Below are 26,817 nucleotides of genomic sequence, written 5' to 3'. Positions count from 1 at the left end.
TTCTGATGAAAAATAAGAGACATATACATCTGCTAGGGTATTAATTTTGAAGAATTTATAGGTCAATTAAAGTCATAGCACAGATGTCATTAAGAACGGAAACTCTGCTCAGGTGTTTGGTTAAGCACCAGCAGACTGCTTCGGAAACATTCCTGATAGAACTGCACCCCTGCCCAAGATCTACATGAATTAATCACATGCGAAGAGAGACCACCAGTAACCAGGGGACAAAATAAGAATTCAGGCATGTGGGGGAAAAGGAGTGCCAAAAGAGACATTATATTGAACTTCAAGCAAAGAAAATGTCTCTTTTCAAAGAATAACTCCATAATGTCTTTGCAGTGGAGTGTTTTAAAAATGCAAAGGTTGAAAAAACAGATTTGATTCCTAAACGCTACACGCAGGGGCTATGGACGTCCTGAGCTCACTGACCCAAGGTCCAGGCTAGAGGAAAGGAAAAGAGGACGGTGACCGAGTGCCCAAGAACCCGAGGGAGCTGGCACACTGGGACAGGAGGGAGTGGGGCGTCCCCGGAGAGGGGGCAAAGCACCAAGAATCAGTGACCGGTGACGTCACTGCTCATTTCTGCTTTTCTCACTAAAGCCTGTTCGGAAAGGTCCTATTTAATGGGGGTGAGAAACTATTATTTTACAAAAGAAAAATGCACAGCAAATTTTATGTATCTATACAAAGCCTCAGACCAATCAGGCCTTTAACATGTAAGAAGCGAATCCATATTTGCAAAGCTAAATATATGAAAATACGAAAGCAGACCAAATTATCAAAAAGAAAACGTTTTATTTGTATCAGTAAATACAATTAGTTTCCCTGATTATAACCCATAATGCATGTCACCTAAAATATAGGCTGGCCTGTACAGGGGTGAACGAGCCCAGCACGTCTGTGTGCGTGCGTGCGCACACACACACACACACACACACACACACCGAATCTTGGACTTCAGAGAAAGCAGAGCTGAGCTTGTTATGTTACTGTCGGTTTCAGAAACTCTTACCATTTGAAAGAAATGGGGGGAGGACTTAGGCAGCAGGGCACTGTATAATAAGTGAACGAGTTCAAAGCTTGTAGTGATGAGATGAACTTGTACCCGGTTCTCCGCAATTTTAGGCCACTGGTCCTTCTGCAGATCCCAAGTCTGAAAACAGATGACCAGTCACCAAAACAACTGGGTTCAGTTCATTTGCCATGTGGCTGGTCATGGTGCATTTCTGGTGTGTACGTCAACAGAACGATCATGACCCAGAGGTGAAGCAAAGCCTAAAGAAAAAGAAAAGTTTCTAGATTAGCCAAGAGATCAATCTGCACCAAAGGCCTACTGTGTAGTGCACTGAGGGCAGGAAGCATGTCGTATTTGTGTCCATATTCCTGGGGCTGGCACCGTGTGTGCAACATCACAGGCGGTTGGTACGTGTTTACTGGGTAGAGGATGAAGAAACAAACGTGCAAGCAACTAAACTAGCTAAATGTAATGGACAGTAATAGTTGTGATGCCTGAAGAATTCTCAGTTGAGAGTTATCAATGTCCTTAACACATTCGTAATATGCACAGGTATACATAAATAACCAGTCGGGTGATTATAACACAGAGTAGATGGCATAATGAAAATTGCAAGATATATATGAAGTTGGTTGGAAAGGCTTTATTTATTTTTTTAAAGTAGGCTTCAGGCCCAATGCGGGGCTTGAATTCACATCCCTGAGATCAAAAGTCTCACTCTACCAACTGAGCCACTCAAGTGCTCCCGGTTGGAAAGCCTTTCTGGAACAGAGTTACGGTTGGTGTTTTGAAAAGGGTGTAGCCATCATCTGGTGAAGGGGAGATGGGAAGACATTCCTGCAGGAATAACATGTTGAGCTTCAGGAGCTGATTTAGGGTCTAGCACGGGACCTACAGTGGTGAATTCCCACTAGTTCCCTCGTGGCAGCACTAAGGTTACGTGAGGCTCCCTTGCTACGTGCCTCGCCATTCTGTCGTGTGCCATCACACCTCGTGCTGACGGAGGTGCCAGTGCTCTTCAGTCTCTGACACCAGGAATCGACTCAGTGTAGGCCTATTCTAAGCCTCTGTGATGCCATCAATTTTTTTCTCTTGTTCGCTCCATCCCTCACTTAAAAACTTTTTTAGTTAGAGACAGAGAACCAGCGGAGGAGGGGCAGAGGGACACAGAGAGAATCGCAAGCGGTTTCCACCACCAGCACAGAGCCTGACCCTGAGCCTCAAGACCCTGAGATCATGACCTGAGCTGAAATCGAGTCAGACACTTAACTGACTGAGCTACCCAAGTTCCGCTCCTTAAAAACCTTTTATTTAAAGGAATAACTCTTCCCTCTAGTGGATCACAGAGAAATTTCTTTACTAAGTAAGCTTTTTTTCTTTTTCAGGAAAACTGCTTGTCTTAATTACTCTTAGCCACCCTCACTCAGAACAGTTAGAGGGCTTTTTAGGGTCACAAGACACATGAAACAGTATCCCAAACTATGGTGACCATTTTATTAGAGCTAAGAAATCTGAAAGAAATCAACCTTACGAGCCTTTCAGAAAATAAAGCAAAACACATGAAAACAATCAAAGAAACTTTACATAAAATGAAATCGATTGTTTTGCATTGCATTTTTATCATCAGAGGGGCTTAGAAATGGAGGTAACTATAAGGGGCGCCTGGGTGGCTCAGTTGGTTGAACGTCTGACTTCTGCTCAGGTCATGATCTCGCGGTTCTTGAGTTCAAGCCTGGCGTTGGGTTCTGTACTGACAGAGTGGAGCCTAGAGCCTGCTTCAGATTCCATGTCCCCCTCTCTCTCCGCCCCACCCCTGCTTGTGCTCTGTTTCCCTCTGTCTTTCAAAAATGAATAAACATAAAAAAAAATTTTTTTTTAAAGAAATTGAGGTAACTATCAAACTTCACTACAATTTTATTGTAGGAAAAGCCTTTGAGCAATTTATATTTTAGATGTAATGAACTGTAAGTATACTTGCACACCTGAAGAAAAAAATCTTAATTTCCAAAAATGAGTTCTATTCTCTTTCAAAACTGATTGCTAGATTTTTGGTCAAAATGATCAGCAGCTGGAAAAAACTCATTAAAAATCAAGTGCAGCATTATTTTTTCAAATAGGTTTACTTACCATATATATAATTACAAAAACTCGTGCTATGGGGTATCTTCGGAGAAAAATTCCCAGGCGGATGCTGTGCAAATGGAGGGTGGGGACGAGAGGAGAGAGTTAACACTCAAAGCGCATCTTCCTGTGGTAACAGCTAATGAGGCTTTTTAGGAGTCCTCTCATTTAAACTATTTATATGGCCACCATAACAGAAAAACCATTTTACAGTAGATATGTTAAATGATTACTTGGAATAACCATAGAAACATCACAGTAAGCAAATATTTGCTTTATTGATCGTGGCTTGACTGTTAAATATATAGCACAATAGTTTCCCTTAAATCTCCAGCTACAACTACAGGAGGCAAGTTGGTCCCTCTCTAAATAATTTTTCTTTCAGAGACCAAAGAAGTTACAAAAGACAAGCCAAGTGTCAACACGTGAACAGGGAAAGAGTCTGGTTGGTTAATACCTGCAAAGAGCTAATCTGGAAGCTTCTGCACAGACGCATGCGTCTAAAAGGCAAAGAACTACAGAAACTCAAGCAAACACTCAACCACAGTAAACGCGGGAGCAGCGTGACGTTAGACCTTGTTAGGCCTCTTTGAAACTCTTTTTCCCCATCAAGATGGCACATATACAAGCACATACACCCTTCTTCTAGGCCTTTCTGTGTCTTTCACTGCCATCAGCATAACGCCTCGCATATAGTTTCTCTAAAAATTATTATGTACATTGAATAAATGAGTAGCTGAAATAAATGTGCTTAACAGCCTGGAGATAACAACTATGGCATCTTTGGCCCGTGGCCTCAGCAACCTTAGCAAATCATCCTCCTGATTTTTAACACCATAGCTCTGACACAAAAAGGTAAGAAAAGACCGCTCTATTTTGCAACAACTCATTATAATTGTGTTTAATTATAAACACTAAGAGGCAAAAGACTTTAGGGGGTTATTGAAACATGAACTTTAACAAGGCATACATAAACTGTTAAAACACTTTCTTTGTAGGGTGGATGTATGCTAGTATAAAGAAGTTATTAATATGTAATAACATGCATATAAATGGTATATTACTTACGCAGTATATATAAATATACGTTAAAATGCGTACTGTTCATTCATATATAGCAGCATCTTTTATTCTCATCACACGATAAAATGAAATAAAGCATTCCAGTGGATGCATTTACATGAGACAGAAGTTTTCTCAATGGAATTTAATTAAGAGTTTTTAATAGGGTTTATTATAAGAAGAGAAATGATCAGGGTTAATAATCTTCAATAAAATACAGGCACTGGCAGAGCACATAAAGCAATTTCATGAGACTGAATGAACTATCATGAGAGGAAGTAGGGAAATGTCACTTTAAATATCAGCTCTGCCTGATGGGACTTACTGTGACTGAAACCACCAGAAAATGGTACAAAAATAGCTGAAGATCCATCATTCGTCATTACTGTCCTTGCTTACCTAAACTGGTCAATTGAACTAGCAGCTTTTCGGACTTTTCCATACATTCCTGCCAGATTAGTTTCTGTATCATTAAAAAGAACAGGAACGTTTCGCAGCCGTGTGCCTGCTTCAACAAGAAAAGAATGAATTAAGGTACAAACGCCAAAATCAATGTCCTAACATTTATAGTTGAATATATATTGTATTAAAAACAGATCTCAAGGCTAACTTTCAAATAAGCATTACATCCAAAGAAGGCGAGTCCATAAAGAAAGGACATAAATTTGATTATATAAAATGCTTAAACGTCTATATCCACAAAAATAAAAATTAAAACCTAAAACAATTACTTCCCTATAAAACTAGCAAAAAAATTGAAGTTTACAAATACCATGTTGCTGAGAATGAGCATAATGTGTGCGGGCAAGAGAGTGGCCAGACACACCCTTTCTACAAAGCTGATGACTCCCAGCTCTGTATCTCCAGCCCAGACCATCAACTCCAGACCCATCCAATCGTCTTGTTTTGTTTCCATCTGGATATCTAACAGTCATCTCAGGCTTAGCATGCCCAAAGCCATGATTCTGACGTCCTGCCCTCCCTGCCAACCTACTCACCCTGCTGTTTTCCCCATTTCAGTACACGAGAGCATCGTTCCATCAGCTCAGGCCAAAACTCCTTTCTTTCTCTCAAACTCCACAGCCGATCTGCCCACTCACCTTTAAAATAACCCTCCGAACCCCATTCAGGTCCTCACCACCACCATCTCTCACACACGTTAATACGATGGTTCCTCCCTGGTCCCCCACCTCCACTCTCAGCTCTCTACAGTCTATTCTGGATACAGCAGCCAGAGGCATCTCACTAAAACACAGTCAGAGGACTTATCCCCTCAGGGCCCTTCAATGGCTTCCGACTTCATTCAGGCCAAAACAGTCTCCTCCAAGTTATCTGAATTCCCCTTAGACTACTCTCCCCCCCACTCAGTCTTCTCCAGCTGTACTGGCCTCCTTGCTGTTCCTGTGATATGCCAGCACCACTCCTGCCTCAGGGCCTTTGCACCTGCTCTTCTCTGCCTGGAAACTCTTCCTGTAGAGCTCCTTCTAGTCTGTCTTACCTCCTTTGGGACTTTTAATAAACTGCCACCTTTCCAATGAGGTCTATTTAAATTACAATCCCATCTCCACACTTGGCACCTTGTCTCTCCCTTCTCTGCTTGAGTTTCTTCTGTAGCACCTATCACCATCTCACATAATTTACTGTCTAGCTCCCCCTACAGCACCAGAATGTAAGATCCACAGGGCAGAGATTTGACCTCTTTTGTCAAACACTGTATCTCCAATGCCTAGAACAGTAGCTGGTACTGAGTAGGTGCTTAATAATTACTTGATTTTGGCAACAAAAATCAAAAGCCTTTAAATGTGTATACCTAGGACTCAGCAAACTCCATTTCTAATAGCTTATGTTAAGAAAAATAAAAGATATTTACAGAGAATAGTTTCCTCAGAACTGCTTATATTAGTGACAAAATTGGCAACCTAAATCTCCAACCAGGAGGAATTTATTAAACAAATTATGCCATTTCCACAATGGATGTATATAAAGCAATAGACATAAACTACTGTAAGAAAATACATAATAAAAACTGATTTATATGAAAAAGTTAATAACCAATAAAACAGATACTACAAACATATATAGGAAAAAAGTCTGAAAGGAGATACTCCAAAATGTTATCTGAGAGTAAGATTACTGGGTGATTTAATTTCCTTTTTTTGATATTTTTAACAGTAACCATGCTGTTAAAAAACATACATACACACACACACATATATATATATATATACATACAACAATGTGTTATTTTTTAAAAACTTAAAAAAACTTTTAATAAAACCAAAGAACTGTGAGGTTTGCTGAATGACTACTTTGTAGACTTTATGAAGCTCTGAGATTAAAAACCTGATCTGCTGAAGTTATACTAAAGTCTTTAACATTCTTCTTAGTTATGTATTTGGGAATCTACAGATTTCTTCATTAAAATTATAGAGCATGGATATACTTACATGACTAAGTATTAGCTTTAATATTCATAATTACAGATAAGATTAAATTTTTTTTAATGTTTATTCATTTTTGAGAAAGAGACAGAGCACGAGTGGTTAAGGGGCAGAATTTAGAAAGAGAGACACAGAAACCGAAGCAGGCTCCAGTCTCTGAGCTGTCGGCACAGAGCCCGACGTGGGGCTAGAACTCATGAACCACAAGATTGTGACCTGAGCCGAAGTCAGATGCTTAACTGACTGAGCCACCCAAGCACCCCCAGATTAGATTATTAAACTAAATCTTTCTTTAAGTCTTCATGAAAGCCCCTCTCTGCCAAATTATCTGCCTTGTCATCAAATCTTGATGAATGTCCTACATATTTCAATATGATCATCGGTCTTTGGGCCTCCCTTCTCTAAGACCCAGACTAGCGAGGGATATATATAACCAGTCCATTGTCCTGTTTGCTAAGATCATGTCAAACAGATGGCTCAGGCCTCGCATCAGAAGAAAAGTGGGTGCTTTGCTGGATCAAGGTTCTTTTCTTTCTTTTTTCAAAGTTTATTTATTTAAAAAATGTTTTTAATGTTTATTTTTGAGAGAGAGAGAGAGAGAGAGAGACAGAGCACGAGCGGGGGAGGGGCAGAGAGAGAGGGAGACACAGAATCTGAAGCCGGCACCAGGCTCCAGGCTCTGAGCTGTCAGCACAGAGCCTGATGTGGGGCTCGAACTCACGAACCACGAGATCATGACCTGCGCTGAAGTTGGATGCTCAACCGACTGAGCCAGCCAGGTGCCCCTCAAAGTTTGTTTATTTTTGAGAGAGAGAATGTGCACATGCGTGAGTGTGTGTGCACACACAAGCAAGGAAGGGATAGAGAGAAAAGAAGAGAGAGAATCCCAAGCAGGTTCTGTCAGCACAGAGTCCGATGTGGGGCTCGATCCCATGAAATGTTGAGATCATGACCTGAGCTGAAACCAAGAGTGGGACACTTAACTGAGCCACCCACGCTCCCCGAAGCTTCTTTACAAATAAAAATGGTCTTTCTGTAACTTTTCAAAGTCACGTCTGAATTAGCAAGGTTGGAATTAAGGCAATGAAAAGCTCTTTCGAAATTCCTGTTTTTGTTACCTTCGCCATTGTCAACTCCAGACATATTAATGGAAGACCCGTTATTGCTACTTCCGCTGGCAGAGTTCACCTGCTGCTCTAGGCGCTCCAGCTGAAAGACCAGAGAGTTCTTCTCTGTGCTGAGACTCTCCAGCATGGTCTGCTTCTGGATGAGAGTCTCTGTTAGCTGATGGAGCCGGTTTTCTAACTCGGACTGACTGCTGTTGCTCAAAGTTTTATTAGTAAGCTGAAAGGCAAAGTATTCACAAATTACATAAAACTAAAGTTATACAACATAGAATCCACATTCCCACAGGTAAAGTGTGGCATTAAATCAACATCTCAAACCTCTGTGATCCTACTTTCGCTGCTACAGAAGAGATTTTCAAACTGTATTAATGGGCCACAAAATCAACTTGGTGGGTCATAATCCACATTTTATGGGACAGAGTATACAGCACATAGTATGTGAGAGGACTGTTTTGTGGAACTTCTGTTTCAGTTTTGTACTACTAAGTACATGTGAACACTGGGAAACAACGTGTTCTTTGCTTCTTGCTGTGGCCTCGTGGTCAGAAATATTCGAAAGCACTGATCCACGATCCACGACAGTTTGAACTTCCCCACCTGGATTCAAAACCCCCCATAACTCAGCAGTTGTGGTACAGCGCAAAGACCACAGCCTGAGGTTTTCACCTCTGCTCTGCAACCCCGTGGCCAGTCCGACTTCGGACGACTCACTACACTGCTCTGTACGCGGTATGTAGGGGTACGATCGCTGATCACCGTTCTGATGGTGTAGTCACAGCTGTATCCCACTGAGGTTTTCGTTTGCATTCCCTTGATGACTGGTGGTTTTGAGCACCAACTTATGTGCTTATGTGGCCGCTCATTTATGGGTGGTTGTTTTGGGGCAAGATATTAAGATGCTGATTTCTTTTTAAAGTGTATATTGATTGACTTTCTTTTAGGAGACAAAGGTTTTCCTCTGCTCCACTTAGATGAAAAACCTTTTAAGAGATGTCCTCCTACAGGACATCTGTCCTCCTCCTGTTAATTCTTAATTAAAATAGCCCAATTATCGTAGGCTTAGTAGGCACTCAATAAACATTTAATAAATATAGGAATCTCTACCTAAGGATTAAACCAATTGGTGGTTTCTGCTCCTCTCTTTTCTTTGACTTTCTGCTAGCAAAGTCACGTTACCGTTTAGGCACTTCACAAAGGCAGGCGAGGGAAGAATAGAACACTGAAATCAGTTAGCTGTTTCCAACTTTTTTTTTTTAATTTTTAAAAATTATTTTCATGTTTATTTATTTTGAGAAAGAGAGAAAGCAAAGCAGGGGAGGGGCAGAGAGAGGGGGAGACACAGAATCGGAAGCAGGCTCTGCACTGTCAGTGTGGAGCCTGATGCAGGCTTGATCTCATGAACCTTGAGTTCATGACCTGAGCTGAAATCGAGTCAGATGCTTAACTGACTGAGCCATCCAGGCGCTCCTATTTTCAACTCATAAAAATTAAAATATTCTAAAATATCTTAAGTTACAGACTACTATGAAGTCTGAGAACTTAAAAACCAAAATTATTTGACTTTTTATGTTCAAACTAAGTCATTAACCAGCTAAATCTTTATATAAATCATTTAAATGTTCAATGGGTTCATTGCTTATTAAGTCAATAAATATAAGGGAGAAAAGGATAATGTAGTTACAGGGTAAGTGAATGCATGATTCTGTCACAGTTAATGATAAATATGGGTAAATCTGGGTGGTGGGCACATGTTATTTCCCATGTTTTACATTTTCAGGGTTGAACATAAGTCTTGGTGGCTTTATGAAAAACATATCAATTGTTAATAAGAAGATTTATCATTGGATTTTTCTCAGGAAAGAAACCGTAATTACGAAACTGGCAACTGGCACAACCATCACTGAAGTTAGAAGACATGAAATTTGAGGTAAATCACGTGTCCTCGGATGGCCTTGGCTACAAGACACTTTTAGGAGAAGCCACAGAACACAGCAAATGCAGCCTCAAATGGCATTAGAGGAATTTCTGTATCAGACTGAAAGTAACACCTCACTACTGCAACAGCAGAATTCAGGTGAAAATATGGGAAAAGAAGGCCATTCTGTAGCCTCTACAAAAAAATTAGCTTTGCAATGGTATCTCTTCCCAAGTTGTGAGCACTCATTCATACCTGATTCCTAAGTTTTGAATTTCTTCTTCCCGATCCTTAATCCTGCTTTGCAATGTGTTCTTTGTTCGATACAGATCTTCTTCTATGTAGTGGAATTCCTACAAAGTGAAACATGAATAAACAGAAGCTCTATCAGTGTCCCCCGTTTCATCCCCAGTACCTAAAACAGTGCCTGACACACAGGAGGCCCTCAGCCAACATGCACTGTGTCTATCCTGAATGAACAAATGAACAGACTTGGACGGGTCTGATGAACGGTACTCCACCGTGCTGTATCAATTCGTACATGATGAATAACCAAGCACGATTCTGTAAGTGATCGTGTGTCTTCATTCTTCTTGGGTAGACGTGTAGGAAGAGATCTGCTTGATCACGTAAGTGTTGTCTAACTTAGAGGAACAAAACCTGCCAAATTATCTTGTGAATTGTTTTCAAAACACCTGCACCAGTCTGGATTCCCACGCAATGTGACAGAGTTCTAGTTCTTCCACATCCTTCCCAACATTTGGTACCGTTAGTTTTGGTAAGTGTAGCTACTCTATGGGTACGTACTGGCATCTCAGTGTGGTTTCTATTTGCATTTCTGTACTGATTAATGATGCTGAGCAGCTCTTCGTGGACTTATTTGGACCAGGCAATATCGTGCACCTGTTTTGCTCTATCATCGCTAAAAGGGAAAAAAAGAAATACCTCCAGGGGCACCTGGATGGCTCGGTTGGCTAAGCATCCAACTTGGGCCCAGGTCATGATCTCACAGCTTGTGGGTTCGAGCCTCACGTCGGGCTCTGTGCTGACAGCTCACAGCCTGGAGCCTGCTTCCGATTCTGTGTCTCCCCCTCTCTCTGCCCCTCCCCTGCTCACACTCTGTCTCTCTCAAAAATAAATAAATTTAAGAAAAAAAATTAAAAGAAAGAAATACCTCCAGATTCATTAACAACTGCACGAATGTGCTGCTGGTTTGTATAATGCATATGATGAGTTGGTGTCAGTTGCAATTTAAGACAAAGCACATGCCAGGGAAGATAGAGTAATGAACTAAAAACCTTCAAAAGCATTATGCTTAACCGTGCAGACGAAATAAAGGGAGCTACGTGAAGAAGTAAACGTGAGACAGGATCAAGCTGCTAGACTATGTTAAAACATTTAGTTCAGCCTGCTTAGTTTACTGATTAAAAAAAACTGAGATAAGTGAGAATAAAGAAAATGAAGCAGTAATTAGGGTAGGGGAATCTCAATTTACAAGAAGGTCTGATTTCTTTTAAGCTCTTAGGCTAGCAAAAATTTAAGGCTGAAATTACTTAAATTAATAAGGAGCACCATAGGACTATTTAATCCCAAGATTAAGCACTTACACCCAGAACATCTCATGACTAAATAAACAGCCTAGAGCTACATTCAGCTGCACTTGCCTCTACTTAATTATATCATTTTAAAGACAGGCACTGGCAGTGGATGCGGTAAAACCATCTGCCATAATAAAATGAAAATTATCTAACCATCAAGGCCATCAAATTTTTGCCTTTCACTATATAATAATAGCCCCTTGAATAAATTAAAATGCAATTTCTGAAAGGGTGGCCAATTTTATAACTAAATTATCTAAGACGGACTATGATGTATCTGCAGGCTGCTACTTGGTGAATTTTTTTCCTTCCTTACTACTCAGGAGACAGCTCCGAGTGGTACGTTCATAATAAAAACAAATATTTCTCTGAGAATAGAACAAGTTTCAGGAATGATAAATCCTAATAAAAAAGATCTAAGGATATAAATGCACAAGGCTGGAAATGTTATAAGTGATGCACAGATAATTCTAAGAATAGTTTTCTGTAAAGTAAATACAGATTTTATTGTAAGGATAAAATAAGATAATGTGTACTATGTGCTTACAACAATGTCATTATTCAGTAAATTACAGATGTTATTAACATTAGATACAGCATCTTGTTCTGAAAATGTGGCTGTAAGCATGTTTAACTGTTTTAATAATGAAACTATTACGTAAGTCTATTAAAGTAAAATAATTTGGCTTGGGGAGCAAACAACTGCCGAGTAAACAAAGAAATACAATTATAAACATGACTTATAAGAACACTGTATAAATATTTCTTCTCAAACAGAAAGAACAGCTTAATATGGCAATAATGTATTTTGTATTTCTAGTAAATAATATTACTGTTGTTCCTAGAAAGTACAAATGTAATAAAACGTGAGAATCAACTGATGTTTTTAAGCTTTCTGTACATACACACTGTGACGAGGAGATACACCGAAATACAGGTGAGGTAGAGAAAGAACTCTGGGATGGGAATTCTGGGTTCTATTCTGTTCTCTAGTTAGCTGTGTGCTAAGAGGCAAGTCCCATAACCGTTTTGTGGTTCTATTTTTCATCTGTCAAATAAACAGTGAAGGGGTGGGTAGTGACAAGGCAGGAGGGACCCAGAAGGTCGCATTTACCATCACTACTCCAAACCCATCCTACAAGAGTGTCAGTGAGGTCCTTTACTACAAGAGTAGCCTCATGGGACCGCCAGCAAAGCGCCTTCCTTGGTAATCTCCCATCTAAAATCTTTACCTGCTTCTGTCGCTCCAATTCTGCCTCCAGTTCTTGTTTAGATGCTTTTTGTCCAGCTATTTGGTCCTGCAGATCTTGTAACTGTTCTCTTGCTGATTCTGCTTCACTAACCTGCTGAGCCTCCATATCCTAAAACGATGAGCCTTATATGTGAAAGCAATAATTAACCGTTCATTTCAACATTTATTGAGTTATCACTGTGCACCATGCCCTGGGCTCAGCGGGCACTAGAGGGATACAGATGAGAGGACATGGTCTCAGCCCAAAAGGAGTAGATAAACGGACGCTTCACTGTATAACATGGCAAATGGTGAGAGACACGAAGAGGTTACCATAGCTGCCGCAGCACATGAACCATGTGATTTAATGAGCATGCGTAAACAGTGGCTCCCTGGGAGACTTATAGCTCTAATCAAAAGCTAACAATTTCAAACGGAACAGAAACATAACATCAAAAAGGACTCTGCTGCACTGGTCCCGTGGGAATGCAGGTTATAGTTAGTTTTTGCATGTGTGCTAAGTACTCAACAGAAACTAAGATATAACTGTTCTCTCTTACCCTCAGGTTAGTCTATTATTTCATTTTTTTTTAGCTTTTTACCATTATGTTTTTATATCTTTCTATATTTCTCACTCCTTCACTTAGCATCATTATTCTCACTTCTTCAAACTCAAAAACCACCTTCTAGATTTCCTATCAAATCTGCTAGTGGCAAAGAAGAGAACTCTAGGTTTCTCTATTTCCCCTGTATGGGTTAAGCATGCGTCCATTCATACAGGCCCACAAGAGATGAAATCAGCATCTCAATCTGCTTTTGATCTTTTGGCATACTCTGTCTTGAACTCCTCTCCACAACTCCGCACTTCACATACTGTTTGGGAGAACGGACAGATTAATGATACTTCCAGATAATAACAGATATTCCCAGATAACACAACTTTGTGGATTTAGAGGAAAACAGCAGTAAGTACAATTATTTTTCCCTACCCCTGAGTTTTCGGGGTGAGTAGTAGGTAAATTAATCTTGCCATCAATTTGACTTAATCAAATGAATTCTTGAGCAGCAGGTGGGATGGGCAGTGGTTTAAGAACGTGTTCTGGAATCGGACAGACTAAGGTTCTAACCCCGAATCTGCTACTTTACTAGTCACAGGGAAGCTACTCTCCTTCTCTATGACTAGATTTCTTCAAACTACAGAAAGAGAACGCACATACCTCCCTTCCAGGTTTATGGTGAGGAACAAGTGGAAGGATGTACGCTCAGAGCTCAGCGCGATGCCTGGCACAGAAGTGCTGAGTGAAGGATAGCTATTGTAGGCCAGTAACAATTCTCTCATTCTGATGGATATACTTTAATCCTTACTATAGATTTCATCAACTTCTTGAGAATAGTCAACGTCATCAGTGATGCTGGGGTAAGGATGAGATATTAAATACAACAAGTCCTATTTTTCATAATCTCATCCAAAATACATGTATAAATAAGACAAGGTGTGAATAGAATTAGCATCCAGTCCATTTCTAAATTCATGGGACTGAATTTTTGGAATTCAAAATTACACGAAAAAAAAGTCCTACTTTACGGACTATGAGGACAACAGTCTTTATCAGCTCTTCTACTTGGCCAATATGAAAAAAATCCAGAAGTAACATCAGCTAACAGTTGCTGACGGCCTATGTTAGGAACAATGCTAGGCCCTTTTACACATATCCCTTATCCTCAAGAGCAGCTCTGTTTGCCTTCAGTTTACAGATGAGAAAACTCAGGCTCAGTGAGACCAAGTGTTTGGCACGGGTAACACATCTGCTAAGTCTGATATCCAAGCCACACGCCAGACAAGAAACCCTACCCTCACGACTTCCACACCTTCCTTTGTAGGTCATCTCACAAACCAATCACTTGCTGAGTTCGCGCACGGATGAATATTCTTTGCAAAATGTTTTTTTTTTTTCCTTTTTTCTTTTAAAGAAGGCTTGTTAGCCAGCACTTTATGTTCTCTCGTTCTCAGAGACTCCGCCTAGGATATTTACATCAAAGACTCCATGTTGAATCTAAATGAAAGGCCCCATTTACTTGTGGATTAAAAACAGCAATTCACATAAGCCATAAATTATTAAGATTATGCCTGTAACTCTAATGAAGAGACCGTCCTGTGTCCATTCCAGTATCAGAAAACATCCCAGTTTTATAGACAAGCCCAAATCTCATGTGTGTTTTAACCACTAGATTGTAAATTCCATAAATACGAAGGTTCTGTGTGGTTCCTTGCTGTTACTCATGGGGGATGCAGGGTAAGAATTTGTTTAACGAACGAATCTAGTTACCTATGTTTGTTATTCCCAGAACTTCATAGTCAGTGGACAAGAAACCTATCGCTTTAGATTCACTTCTACATGGTCACTGCTGGTCCCACACAAGTTCCACTCTCTGTCTCCCTCTGTCTTCCCTCAAAGCACAGACGCCCCCTCTCCTCACCTGCCGACAGCTGGGGGTGGGTGGTTGTCTGTGCAGCCGACCCGCAGTGAATCTTACCTGTAGTTCAGACCTCAGCTGATGGATGTGGCCCATCAGCTTCTGTATCTCCTCCTTTTGCAGCTCCTTTTCATGGCGAAGTTCTTCCAGCTCCACGCTGTGGGCAGTACTGCTATCGAGGCCTTCAAAGCCAGAGCCTTCCTTCAAGCTGTTAATCAATTTTTCTTTAGACTATTACAAAAAAAAGGAACCTCTTTAAGCAAAACTGAGATTAGCTTGTATACCGAACACCATCAATCTTGCACTACCTAAGCCACTGTGCAAACAGCCCAATTACATTCTCCGCCAAAGAAAGTCCACATTGGGATGAAAATGCACTAGAGCCTTGTCACAGACCGTCCTTGGGTTTTGGTCCCCAGGCCCGCGTTATTGTTGAGAACTTGTTATTAACAAGATTCTTCTCATATGTTCTTCTTCTCCCTCATGCTTTTTTCCTCCATCACATGCTACTCAATATTTACGGAATGCCTACAGAGGGTTTGGCACTGTGCTAAGTGTCTGTGTCATGAAGATGTCCCCCGTTGGGATGGTACCCTCAGCCTTATAAACCAGAAGGGAAGTTACAAGTATCCAGTAAAAGGCAATAAGCAAGTTGAGAGAGGCATCTGCCAAGACTACCTGCAGAGTTCCAAGAAGGAAAAACCACTTCTGGGGAAGAGAAGGCTTTACCAGAAAGCAGCAGTTATGCTGATCCTGAAAAATGGCTAGGATTTGGACAGGTATAGAGAAGACAGGGCAAAGCATAAGAATGCAACAGCATCAGGGTGAACAAGGGTATACAAGAAACAGCATCAGGGTATTGAGAGATGTGCTGAGGTACTATGTTAGGCCCAATCTGTGGGGGCTTCAGATGCCAGGCTAAAATGTTTGACTTATTTGGCGGGCCCCTATTTATTTGTTTTAAGAGAGAGAGAAGGCAGAGAGAGAGGGAGAGAGGGAGAGAGAGAGAGAGAGAATCCCAAGCAAGTTCCGCACTGTCAGCACAGAGCACGATTGATGCAGGGCTCGAACCCACAAACCGTGAGATCATGACCTGAGCTGAGACCAAGAGTCAGAAGCTCAACCAACTGAGCCACGCACGTGGCCCTCCTTTTTAATTTAATTTAATTTTTTTATTTTTATTTAAAAAAAAAAATTTTTGTTTCGATGTTTATTTATTTTTGGGACAGAGAGAGACAGAGCATGAACGGGGGAGGGGCAGAGAGAGAGAGGGAGACACAGAACCGGAAGCAGGCTCCAGGCTCTGAGCCGTCAGCCCAGAGCCCGACGTGGGGCTCGAACTCACGGACCGTGAGATCGTGACCTGAGCTGAAGTCGGACACTTAACCAACTGAGCCACCCAGGCGCCCCATGGGAAGACTAGTTTAAAAAGTGCTATTGTTCTAGGCCAGCAGTAATGACCATCACTCTCTTCCATCAAAAATAGTCTTTCCTTTTTATGTGGTAGAACTCTGGGCGGCTTCTTCAAACTTCTCTGTATTTTTTTCAATTTTCTATAATAAACATAATTCTCCCTCTCTCTCTGGGCTAAGGCCCAGACCTCTGTGCTGAGCTCCAGGCCTGTATTTCTGATCGCCTTCCCAAAACTTTCACCCCAATGTCACATCAGTTTTGCAAACTCGTCATCACCTGTCCTACCCTCCAGTGCTAGCCTACCGGCTTCCCTGTTTCTCTGCCACACGGCAGGGGAGTATCTCTTGTGCACTCAAACCAGAAAACCGGAGTCCTCCTTCCTTGCACTTCCATTCCCCCCCTCCTCCAGTTAAATCTCTCCATCTCGCACAGCCCACCTCCTCCAAGTCTGCCCCGTCTGCCACCCTCACTACCACAAATTAGACCAGTCCTCACTATTCCTCACCATCCGTTCTGATACCCTCCTCTTTGCCGTCTCCATCTCGCCATCCCGTCCTCACCCCTCAACATCCGTGGCAATTCACTGAGCACCTCCTAAGAGCCGGGTCCCGTGCCAACTCTCCCCTCGCATCCTCATCACGGCCAGTCCTTCCGCTCCTTCTCTTTCTCGCCTCTTCATCCCTAACCGTCACGGTCAAGGCAACTAGCTGCCGTCCACCACATATGCCATGCCATGCTCCCTCAGGCCCCCTTTGCATGGGCACAGGCTGTCCTATCAGAAATCTCCTCCCAAGTCTTCCTACTCCTCCTCCAATTCCTCTTTATACGGCATCTCCAGTTGCCCCTGACTCCCCCTGGCAGATTTTAAGGGCTTAATGCATCGATAACTTCATCCCGCCAATTACCTCAGGTTTTGTTTTGTTTTTTTTTTTTTTTTTACTAACTTAACTGCTCTTTTCAGAAAGAAGACATACCCTCAGCACCTACCATAATGCCTCGTGAATAGTTAAGTACTCAATAAGGACCTTTTAAATGAATTAGAGTGACATAGCAAAAATAATTGGAATGGTTTGGAGGAGACAGACATGCTGTCTCATGAAAGAGGAATCAAAAAGGTGCTCATACCCAACAGGAGGCAGGAGCTAAAGGAAAAAGGTGGAGTCAAAATGTCATTGTGGTTCAAGCTCTATTGCCTGGGAAGAAGGCATGATATTTACCGAAATAAGAGAATGAAGGAGAAGCTGGTTTGGGGGATGGGACGTCCCATGTAGAGAAACACGGCAGGCACTTAGAAACAGGTCAGGAAGTTAGACTTGGAGACAAGCTGAAGTCACATCAAGGTGGCAGGCACAGGCAGAGGGGATATATACATGACAACGCGAAGAAAGGAGTTAGAGAGGGCTTAGGATGGAATTTGGGAGGACTCTCCTCTTTGGAGACTGGGAAGAGGGCCCAACAGAGACAGAAAGAGCAGTGAGAGAGGATAGGGAGAGAGGAGGCAGTGCGAGTGGCACCAGAAGGCAGGAGTTTCAAGAAGGGAGGGGGGCTAACAGTGTCCAATACTCCACCAAAATCAAAGTGGGTGGAAACTAAGAAAGGAAGAAAGTACATATTCAGGTCCTTAAAGGCCTCTGGGAAGACAATTTCAGAAATGTAGCAGGGACAGAAATTATAGGAAGGAGTTAAAGTTACCAGGTCTAAAATAGAGACAGCATATTTACAAAAATTCTGGTAAGTCTGACATTGAGAGAAAGGGCAAGGAAATGGATCGAAGTGGTCAAAAAAGCCAAAAGTATGGTTTTTTTCCTTAGGCAGGAGTTCGAAGACCTTGTCTGTTCTTCCGCTAAGCGACCATGCGCTCTTGAGTATGCTGAGCCAGAAGAAGGCAGCAGAGAGGGGAAAAACACGGAGAGGACAGACTCAGGAGGAGGAGCTTAAATGAGGTGGAGCGGGAACCAACGCACAGGCTGAAAATGCCTCCTGACGAAAGCAGACGTTTCCCTCCGATAGGGGGCAAAGGAAGGAGAAGCTGAAGACTACATTAGCTGGAGACTGACACAGTGTTTTTCAGCGGAGTGGAAGGGAAGGTCAGCTGAGATACCAGGCGGGGGAAGCTGCCTGAAAAACCTGACGGAGGATCAGCAAGGAAGAAGGAAGTGACTGCTTAACAACGATCATCGATATAGCCGTGGTTAAGATGACAGGTGGCGGGCCTGGCCTGGGCAGTGGCAGAATGAATTTTAAGCAAAAAGAAAGAAAGGTGGTTGGAACAAGCGACATTTTAGCCTTTTACAAAACCTCTGAGTAAGGCACCTGACGTGAGCCAACCCAGCCAAACACGAACAAATCCTCTCACAGATCAACGTGGCGTCAAAAAGTGTCTCCCAACTGGCGAATCCCAACATCCACAGTGTACATCTCAAGCTTACTTGGAGTATTCTAGTAGCTTTTTGCTTGTAGTCGATGAGTTCCTGCTTAGAGGACTCCAAGTTGGACTTAAACACTTTGACTTGTTGCTGCAGCTCGTCAACTCTCTTCTTCTCGTCCGAGTATTTTCGTTCGGCCAGAGTAACCGCTTCTGCCAAATTCTGCCGTTCCGCTTCCATGTCATTAAGGCGTGCAGCAAACTCGTTCTGTGACAAATTTTTATATCTGCTTACATCATTTCCTTTGAGATATATTTTACAACCACCTAATCAGATATCTTAGGGGATTTTTTTTAGCTCAGTCCAACAACCTAACAGGGAGGTTTAAAAACAAAACAAAACAAAACATACCACCTCATTTGTTAAGAACTAAAGAATAGAGAATTTAAGGTTGCTGGCTCCCAAACGTGGCAATGCATCAGAATCAATTAGGGAGTTTTAAAAAAAAATGCAGCCACCGAGGCTTACTTCCCCAGGCTTACTGAATTGGAGCTTCTAAGACTAGGCTTGGAAATCTGATTTTTGGGTTTTTTTTTTTTAATTTTTTTTAAATGTTTTTATTTATTTTTGAGACAGAGAGAGACAGAGCATGAGCAGGGGAGGGGCAGAGAGAGAGAGAGGGAGACAGAATCTGAAGCAGGCTCCGGGCTGTCAGCCTAGAGCCTGGTGCAGGGCTCAAACTCACAGACTGTGAGATCATGACCTGAGCTGAAGTCGGACGCCCAACCGACTGAGCTGCCCAGGCGCCCCTTGGAAATCTGTTGGGTTTTTTTTTTTTTTTTTTTTTTTGAGACAGAGAGAGACAGAGCATGAATGGGGGAGGGGCAGAGGCAGAGAGAGAGGGAGACACAGAATTGGAAGCAGGCTCCAGGCTCTGAGCCATCAGCCCAGAGCCCGACGCGGGGCTCGAACTCACGGACCACGAGATCATGACCTGAGCTGAAGTTGGACACTTAACTGACTGAGCCACCCAGGCACCCCAAGAAATTTGTTTTTTAAGAAACTTCCAAGGTAAATCTGGTCACTTGGATACAGGTGAATCTGGTCAGCCTGATACTAAGCTGATCAATGAATAAAAGGCCTACAGAAAACAGAAAAGTCTATCAGAAAGCAAATGAAAGACGTAAGTAAATAGCTACATCTTTTCTAGCAGTATGGCTAATGTTTTCCTTTTATTTCACATTTTTCTAATCAACTGCTCAATGTAATTTTTTAGCTTAAGAAACTTTTAAAGCCACTGAATGACTGAATTAAGTATAAAATATACCATATTTTGAAAATTAAGTATACAAAAAAGAATGTAAAATTTCTCATTAATGATATTTATTGTTAACTATATGTTGAAATGATAGTACTTTGGATATACTGTATTAAATAAAATACACTCATAAGATTTTCAAAAAGCCCACACTAGCTGATAGTTACTTTCAGGACTGAACTATTTTCACCTGTTGAAAAGACAGCCTGGCCCAGTGGTTCTCAACCTCACTGCCCAATGGACACACCTGTGAATCTTATAAAACTCAAATACCACTGCTTATGCCTACCTCACACAATGTGATCAGGCTCCCTGGAAGTGGAGACCTGGCATCAGAAAGTAGTAAAAGCTACATGATCCTAATGTATAGACGGGGTTGAGAACCACAGAACTGGATGCAAAAATTAATTTAAGAGTAAAATTTGGGGCACCTGGGTGGTAGTTGGTTAAGCATCTTTTTATTTTTTAATGACTTCAAATTGAAGTCATACTATTCTTTTTTTTAATGGTTATTTATTTTTGAGACAGAGCATGGGGAAGGGGTAGAGTAAGAGGGGGAGAATCCGAAGCCAGATCCGGAGCCAGAATCCAAAGCAGGCTCCAGGCTCTGAGCTGTCAGCACAGAGCCTGACGTGGGGCTGGAACCCACAAACCTTGAGATCATGACCTGAGCTAAAGTTGGACACTTAATCAACTGAGCCACCTAAGCGCCCCTAAGCATCTGACTCTTGATCTCAGCTCAGGTCTTGAACGCAGCCCTGCGTTGGGCTCTGCACTGGGCATGAAGCCTACTTAAAAAAAATTTTTTAGGGGCACCTAGGTGGCTCGGTCGGTTAAGCGTCCCAACTGCAGCTCAGGTCATGATCTGGCGGCTCATGAGTTTGAGCCCCATGTCAGGCTCTGTGCTGACAGCTCAGAGCCTGGAGCTTGCTTCGGATTCAGCATCTCCCTCTCTCTCTGCCCCTCCCCTGCTTGCACTCTCTCTCTTTCAAAATAAATATTAAATTAAAAAAAAAATTTTAAGAAAAGGTTTTTTTAAAGAGTAAAAGTATATATTAGGTACATTTCTCTAGAAATAAATGAAATCAGATAAAATGGAATCAGAAAAAGCTTAAATAAAAACATAAACAAGATGCCCCACATCAGCAACTTTTCTCTAAGTGTTTTATTCAAAAGCTTCTCAGCACCATCTAGTTGTAAGAAAGAAGCCCCAAATCAGCTTTTAATCAGATAATGGTAATGTTGGTTGCACACCAAAATTAAGTGAAAAAATGTCTGTCTCTAATGAACATTAACTATTTTAATGTATTTTAATGTATTTCTTTAATGTATTTAATGTATTTCTTTTTTTAAGGGGTGCTGAGGGGCTGCTCCCCTTTTATTATCTGACAGAGCTTTCTCTCAAGAGAGTGTAACACCCCTCCCCTCTGGGACCCTTGTCCGACCTGTGCGTCGTCCCTTCAAATACCCTCTCAGAAGAAGAGCCCCCACGTCCCCCTGCCGATGCCTTGTCAATCATAAAGGATACTGAACTTCATTTTAAATGTATTTCAATACGTAGGATTAAATTTAGCGAGGATCAAGCTAAATTTGCAAGTACTTGGATTTTGTCACAGAAAGAGAATTTTCTGAAACGCACTGCAGAATTTTATTTGGCAGAAAATGTGTTAGGAAGGCCATGCCTCCTCTCGAACCTGCATCTGTTTACAGCTCTCCTGCTCTCTCTTCCGGGCGGCGTCCGCTTCATGCAGTCTCTCCTGAAGGGTTTGCAGAGCTTGGTTCTGTAGGCTACTACCTTCGCTGTGATCCTGCATTATTCTAAAAGACAAGACATCACTCGAAGAGGCTCGTTTCCACAGTGTACAAGTGGTCAGGTAGAGTAATTTTTAGAGCATTGGCTTATAAGCACAAAAAAGATGGCTTGACTAAAATATTCTTAAAGAAATCTTTCTGCCTTTTAATGGAATGTAACCTATATTTTTAGGCATCCAAATATAAGCACACAGCACATATCATCATATGTCAAAAGATTAATGACCCAACGTTCTTCAAATATTTTTAAATGCAGACTCTGCTAACAATGCATCTCAAGATTCAACTAGTAAGTCGACTTTTAATCACACACATTTCACATTAAAAAAAACATAAATTTCCCCTCTGTAAATTTCAAAAGCTAAGTTTCCACAAAGTGGGATATACTACAGTGTTTATAATTACTTGTATTGGAAAGAAACGTCCCAGCCCCCTTGTTCATGACTTCTAGAGTGAGCTACCTCGATTTTTCGCTCTGTAAGGCTTCCAGGGCTTCTGTGCGGGAGCTCAGTAGCTGGTCGGCTTCCTGCAGCCTCACTTTCAGCACACCCAGCTGCGAGTCCTTTGCGGCCACTGCTTCAGTCAGATCGTCCACCTGGGCTCGAAGTTCTCGAGTTATTCGATCACTCTTTGAGTGGTCAACATTCCACTTTTCAACTCTTGCTCTTGCTTTGTTTAATTCTAAAAAAGACAGAGAGAAATGTCTCTATTCAAGCAGACATGCCTTTCTCACAGCACACACAGATTCTCCTCTGCGCCTTTAGGACTGACTGCCAAAATTGGGGGCTTAGACGTATCTTCAGATTATTTGCTCCAAATGGGATACCCACTTCTCAAGGCCAACACTCACATCTACATTATAGTTAACAGGCTGGAACGGGGCATGATAATAGCTGCTCTTCTACAAAAAAAAATTTTTTTTGAGACATAGCATAAAGTATTTGGGAGCCAAAACCAGTATAGAGCAGAATTCACAACACTAAAATGGTCGGTGGATTCGTAGAGTTCTGCTAGAGACAGGACGAATGCAAATCCAAACCAAGGGCATACACTCCAGTAAGACCAAACAAACAAAATCAAAACCTGAAGATAAACACAGGAAAGAATCTGTTTCTCTCAATCATCATAGCAAAAAGATGCTGCTTTTTTTAATGTTTTATTTTTTGAGAGAGTGCAAGTGGGGGAGGGGCAGAGAGAGGGTGACAGAGGATCCAAAGTGAGTTCTGTGCCGACTAGAGAGAGCCCGATGCAGGGCTCGAACCCACAAACCATGAGATCATGACCTGAGCCAAAGTCGGACACTCAACCAACTGAGCCACCTGGGCACCCCAAAAAGATGTTTTTCAAAAAATTTTTTTTCATCCTTATTTATTTTTGAGAGAGAGAGAAAGAGAGAGACAGAGTGTGAGTGGGGGAGATGCAGAGAGATGGAGACACAGGCTCCAAAGCAGGTTCCAGACTCTGAGCTGTCAGCACAGTGCCCAACACGGGGCTTGAACTCACAGACCATGAGATCGTGACCCAAGCTGAAGTCGGACGCCTAACCGACTGAGCCACCCAGGTGCCCCCTATTGTTTAAATCTAGAAAGAACAGTGCAGTAAAGATTTCCACATCCTTACATATGATCTGTAACAACAGTCTGCCGGCAAAACAAAATTAACATCAAAGCAAACTCTACATGGTCTCAGGAAAGGCTCTATTTCCATGTCCACGTTAGTCTGGTAAAGTGAAGTTTTTTCTAAAGTCAGCCCAACAAGTCTTAAACTTCCTTCTTCTTGTACTCTTCTGGGCCTCCATCCACGTCTTGGCCAAACTTTCCCACTGTCCCTACACTCCTTTCTAATCACTGCCAGGATCCAGGGCAGAGACTTCTCTTATTTTCCCTTGGCCACACTTACATTAACATTAACATACTCCCCACCACTACCTCACTTGTGGGATTTTTTTACTTTTAAATTACCTATTTCTGAGGAATCCAAGGGTTTTCTACTCTAGGGCCACTTCACTGCACATTTCGAGACAGTACTTTTCAAACTGAATTCCATGTTTGCTTTACAGCCCCAGGAGCAGTGCAATACCGTGACCTCGCCCACTGGTGCCCACTACTTTGTTTAATCACACCTTTGGCTCATGAGCAGCTCCCCCTGAATGCTCAGAATAAATCGATCAAATGAATCAGATGATTACTGATGTTCCGTTCTCAGTCCCTAAATTTCATGATTCCTAAAGAATGACCAAATAAGCCAATGTTCTGGTTCAGGTCGGTGGGAGGATGACTGGCCTAAATCTGGGCCCTATTTCTATGAAAATGCTATTTTATAAGTCTCATCTGAAATATTTCTAAGTTTTGATGTAATCAAACCTTCGTTTATTTTTGAAATGTTAAATTCCTAACCCTGCACAATTGAAATAAGGCTCTACCTTCTTGAGTTTCCTTGGATCTTTGAAGTAATGAGGCCATTTCTTGATTTAAAGACTGAACCTCATTCCTCAACAGTTGGTTCTCCAACCGAAGATTAGACAGTTCGTGTGATTTGCCGTCAGGAGTAGGTGCTGGGTTGTGGTCAGTGCAGGCAGCACTTGATGATACATTTTCCTTTGAAGAATCCTCTTGAACTTCATGGCCAGAATCTGAATTATTAGAGGTTTCTGTAAAAAAAAAAAAAAAGAATACACTTTTGTTACACCAGAACAGGCACTACGTACACATTAGTAGCTTACTTTGGTAGAATGCCTTTTGGCTCAAGCTGACTGCTACAGCTAAAATGACGGCTTAAATTTAAATAAAATACAGGTTAAATTTTCAATAGACTTCCTTCTGATGAAATTTCATGCTCCTACTTGGAGGCTACAGACCTCTAAGGATCTCAAAGTCTGGATATACTGAATGAATGGTGATGCAGAACAGACACAAGAATACAGTTCTGGGAAGGAGAAAACCAGAGAGAATTTAAGTGGCTGGGTTTAGGTAAAAAGGGTTTCAGTCTCCCTTTGGGCTTTAAAGTATTTTCTTAAAAAAGAGACAAGTCCCAACAGTGAAAATACTGGAAAGGCACGAAAGAACAGCTGTGGGTTTCAAGGCAAGGAGAGTAATAATATGTCGGAGCAATTTGTTACATACCAAACTTGAGTCTAAAAGGTCTTACTCAAGAAGATAGAGATTCATAAATTCAGATTCATCCTGCTTTTGTTACAAAATGTGATGCAGATGCATTTTTAACTTGCTCTAAAAAAACTAGGTACAGTTATATAGCTAAATGATAAAATGGACTAAAATAGTAACAGTACAGGCAAAAAAGCTGACACTTCAGAAAGGAAGATAAACTACTGACCAATAATCGTATAAAAAAGTTCTCAACATCATCAGTGATCAAGGAAAAATGCAGATTAAAACCACGAGAACCAATGCACACCCACTAAAATGGCTACAATTAAGAGGACGATGCCAAATGCTGACAAAGACATGGAGCAGCCAGAGCTCTCCTAGACTTTACTGGTGGGAGCACAAAATGGTATAACCACTGTGGGAAAAGGTTTCAGTTTCTTATGAAATTAAATATGCAGCTACCATTTCGCCTAGTAATTCCCTTCCTAGCTTTCCACTTCCTAGAGACATGAAAACATTTTCCCGCAAACAGACAAGAACAAAAATGTTCATAGCAGCTTTATTTACAATAACCCCAAACTGGAAACAATCCATTGTCCATAAAAGAGACTAAAGTGTGGTATACTCAGAACAAATTACTGATATATCCATGGATCTTACTAATGTGGTGAGGAAAAAGATAAGAGAGTGGACATACTATATGATTCCATTTATATGGAAGTCTTAGGAGAAAAACTAAGGTGAAAAAAATCAGAACAGTGGTAGTTGGGGAAATGGGGTAGAAAGATGAACTGGAAAGAGACATGAGGCAAAGGGACAAAGGAAATGTTCTTTATCATAATAAAAGTGTGGGTTACATAGGCATAGCCATTTATCTGTATAGCTAAGATTTGTGCATTTCAATATACAGAAAAAAATTATGAGAAATCGAAATCTGAACAATGATTAGGTATTAGGTGATACTGAGGAATTATTAAAATTTTAGGGTGATTATGGTGTGGATGTTTGTTTTTAAAGCTTGCATTTCTCTAGGGTCATCAAATGAAATATTTCTAGAAGAAATGATAGGAGATCTGTGATTTGTTTCAAAATAATTCTGTGGCAGGTAGAGGAAGGGATGGAAAACGGGAGGGTATAAAAGAAATAAGAACGGCTGTAAAACTGTTTAGATAATGTAGCCAGATAATAGGTATTATTGGAGGGAGTCATCAAAATCTACTTTGATATATCTGAAATTTCCAAAATCAAAATTAAAAAAAAAATTTTTTTTTAATGTTTATTTATTTTTGAGACATGAGCAGGGAAGGGGCAGAGAGAGAGGGAGACACAGAATGTGAAGCAGGCTCCAGGCTCTGAGCTGTCAGCCCAGAGCCTGACGCAGGGCTCGAACTCACGGACCGTGAGATCGTGACCTGAGCTGAAGTCGGACGCTTAACCGACTGAGCCACCCAGGTGCCCCAAAATCAAAATTTTTTTAAAGAAATAAAGTATATATCCAAAATTGTGGGATATATATAAAGTAGCATTTAAAAAGACATTTATAGGGGCACCTGGGTGGTTCAGTTGGTTGAGCATCCGATTCCTGATTTCGGCTCAGGTCATGAACCCAGGGTTGTAGGATTAAGCCCTTCATTAGGCTCTGAGCGGACAGCACAGAGCCTGCTTGGGATTTTCTCTCTCCCCATTTCTCTGCCCCTTCCCTGCCTGCTCTCTCTCAAAATAAATAAATAAATACACATTAAAAAAAATAAATAAAAAGACATTTTTTGTATTTAATATATACATCAAAAATGAAAGGAAGAAAAATTAATGA

At 41.4% G+C, this 26,817-nt stretch overlaps 1 protein-coding gene across 1 annotated transcript in view; it reads right to left on the bottom strand.

The window, feature by feature from the left end:
* Nucleotides 1–778: 778 nt before the first annotated feature.
* The window catches only part of GOLGA5 (golgin A5), a 33,689-nt gene continuing 7,650 nt past the window's right edge, over nucleotides 779–26,817 (bottom strand). The window contains 12 exon segments of the mRNA XM_043556881.1: nucleotides 779–1,278; nucleotides 3,146–3,209; nucleotides 4,601–4,706; nucleotides 7,761–7,986; nucleotides 9,940–9,956; nucleotides 9,959–10,037; nucleotides 12,515–12,643; nucleotides 15,049–15,219; nucleotides 18,831–19,034; nucleotides 21,780–21,903; nucleotides 22,359–22,578; nucleotides 24,320–24,547. Coding sequence (XP_043412816.1) covers nucleotides 1,198–1,278; nucleotides 3,146–3,209; nucleotides 4,601–4,706; nucleotides 7,761–7,986; nucleotides 9,940–9,956; nucleotides 9,959–10,037; nucleotides 12,515–12,643; nucleotides 15,049–15,219; nucleotides 18,831–19,034; nucleotides 21,780–21,903; nucleotides 22,359–22,578; nucleotides 24,320–24,547 — 1,649 coding nt within the window. The 3' untranslated portion in view covers nucleotides 779–1,197.

Source organism: Prionailurus bengalensis, chromosome B3, assembly GCF_016509475.1.
Source record: "Prionailurus bengalensis isolate Pbe53 chromosome B3, Fcat_Pben_1.1_paternal_pri, whole genome shotgun sequence".
Lineage (NCBI taxonomy): Eukaryota > Metazoa > Chordata > Mammalia > Carnivora > Felidae > Prionailurus > Prionailurus bengalensis.
Note: the sequence above shows the minus strand (reverse complement) of the source record. Positions and strands in the feature narration are given on the sequence as shown.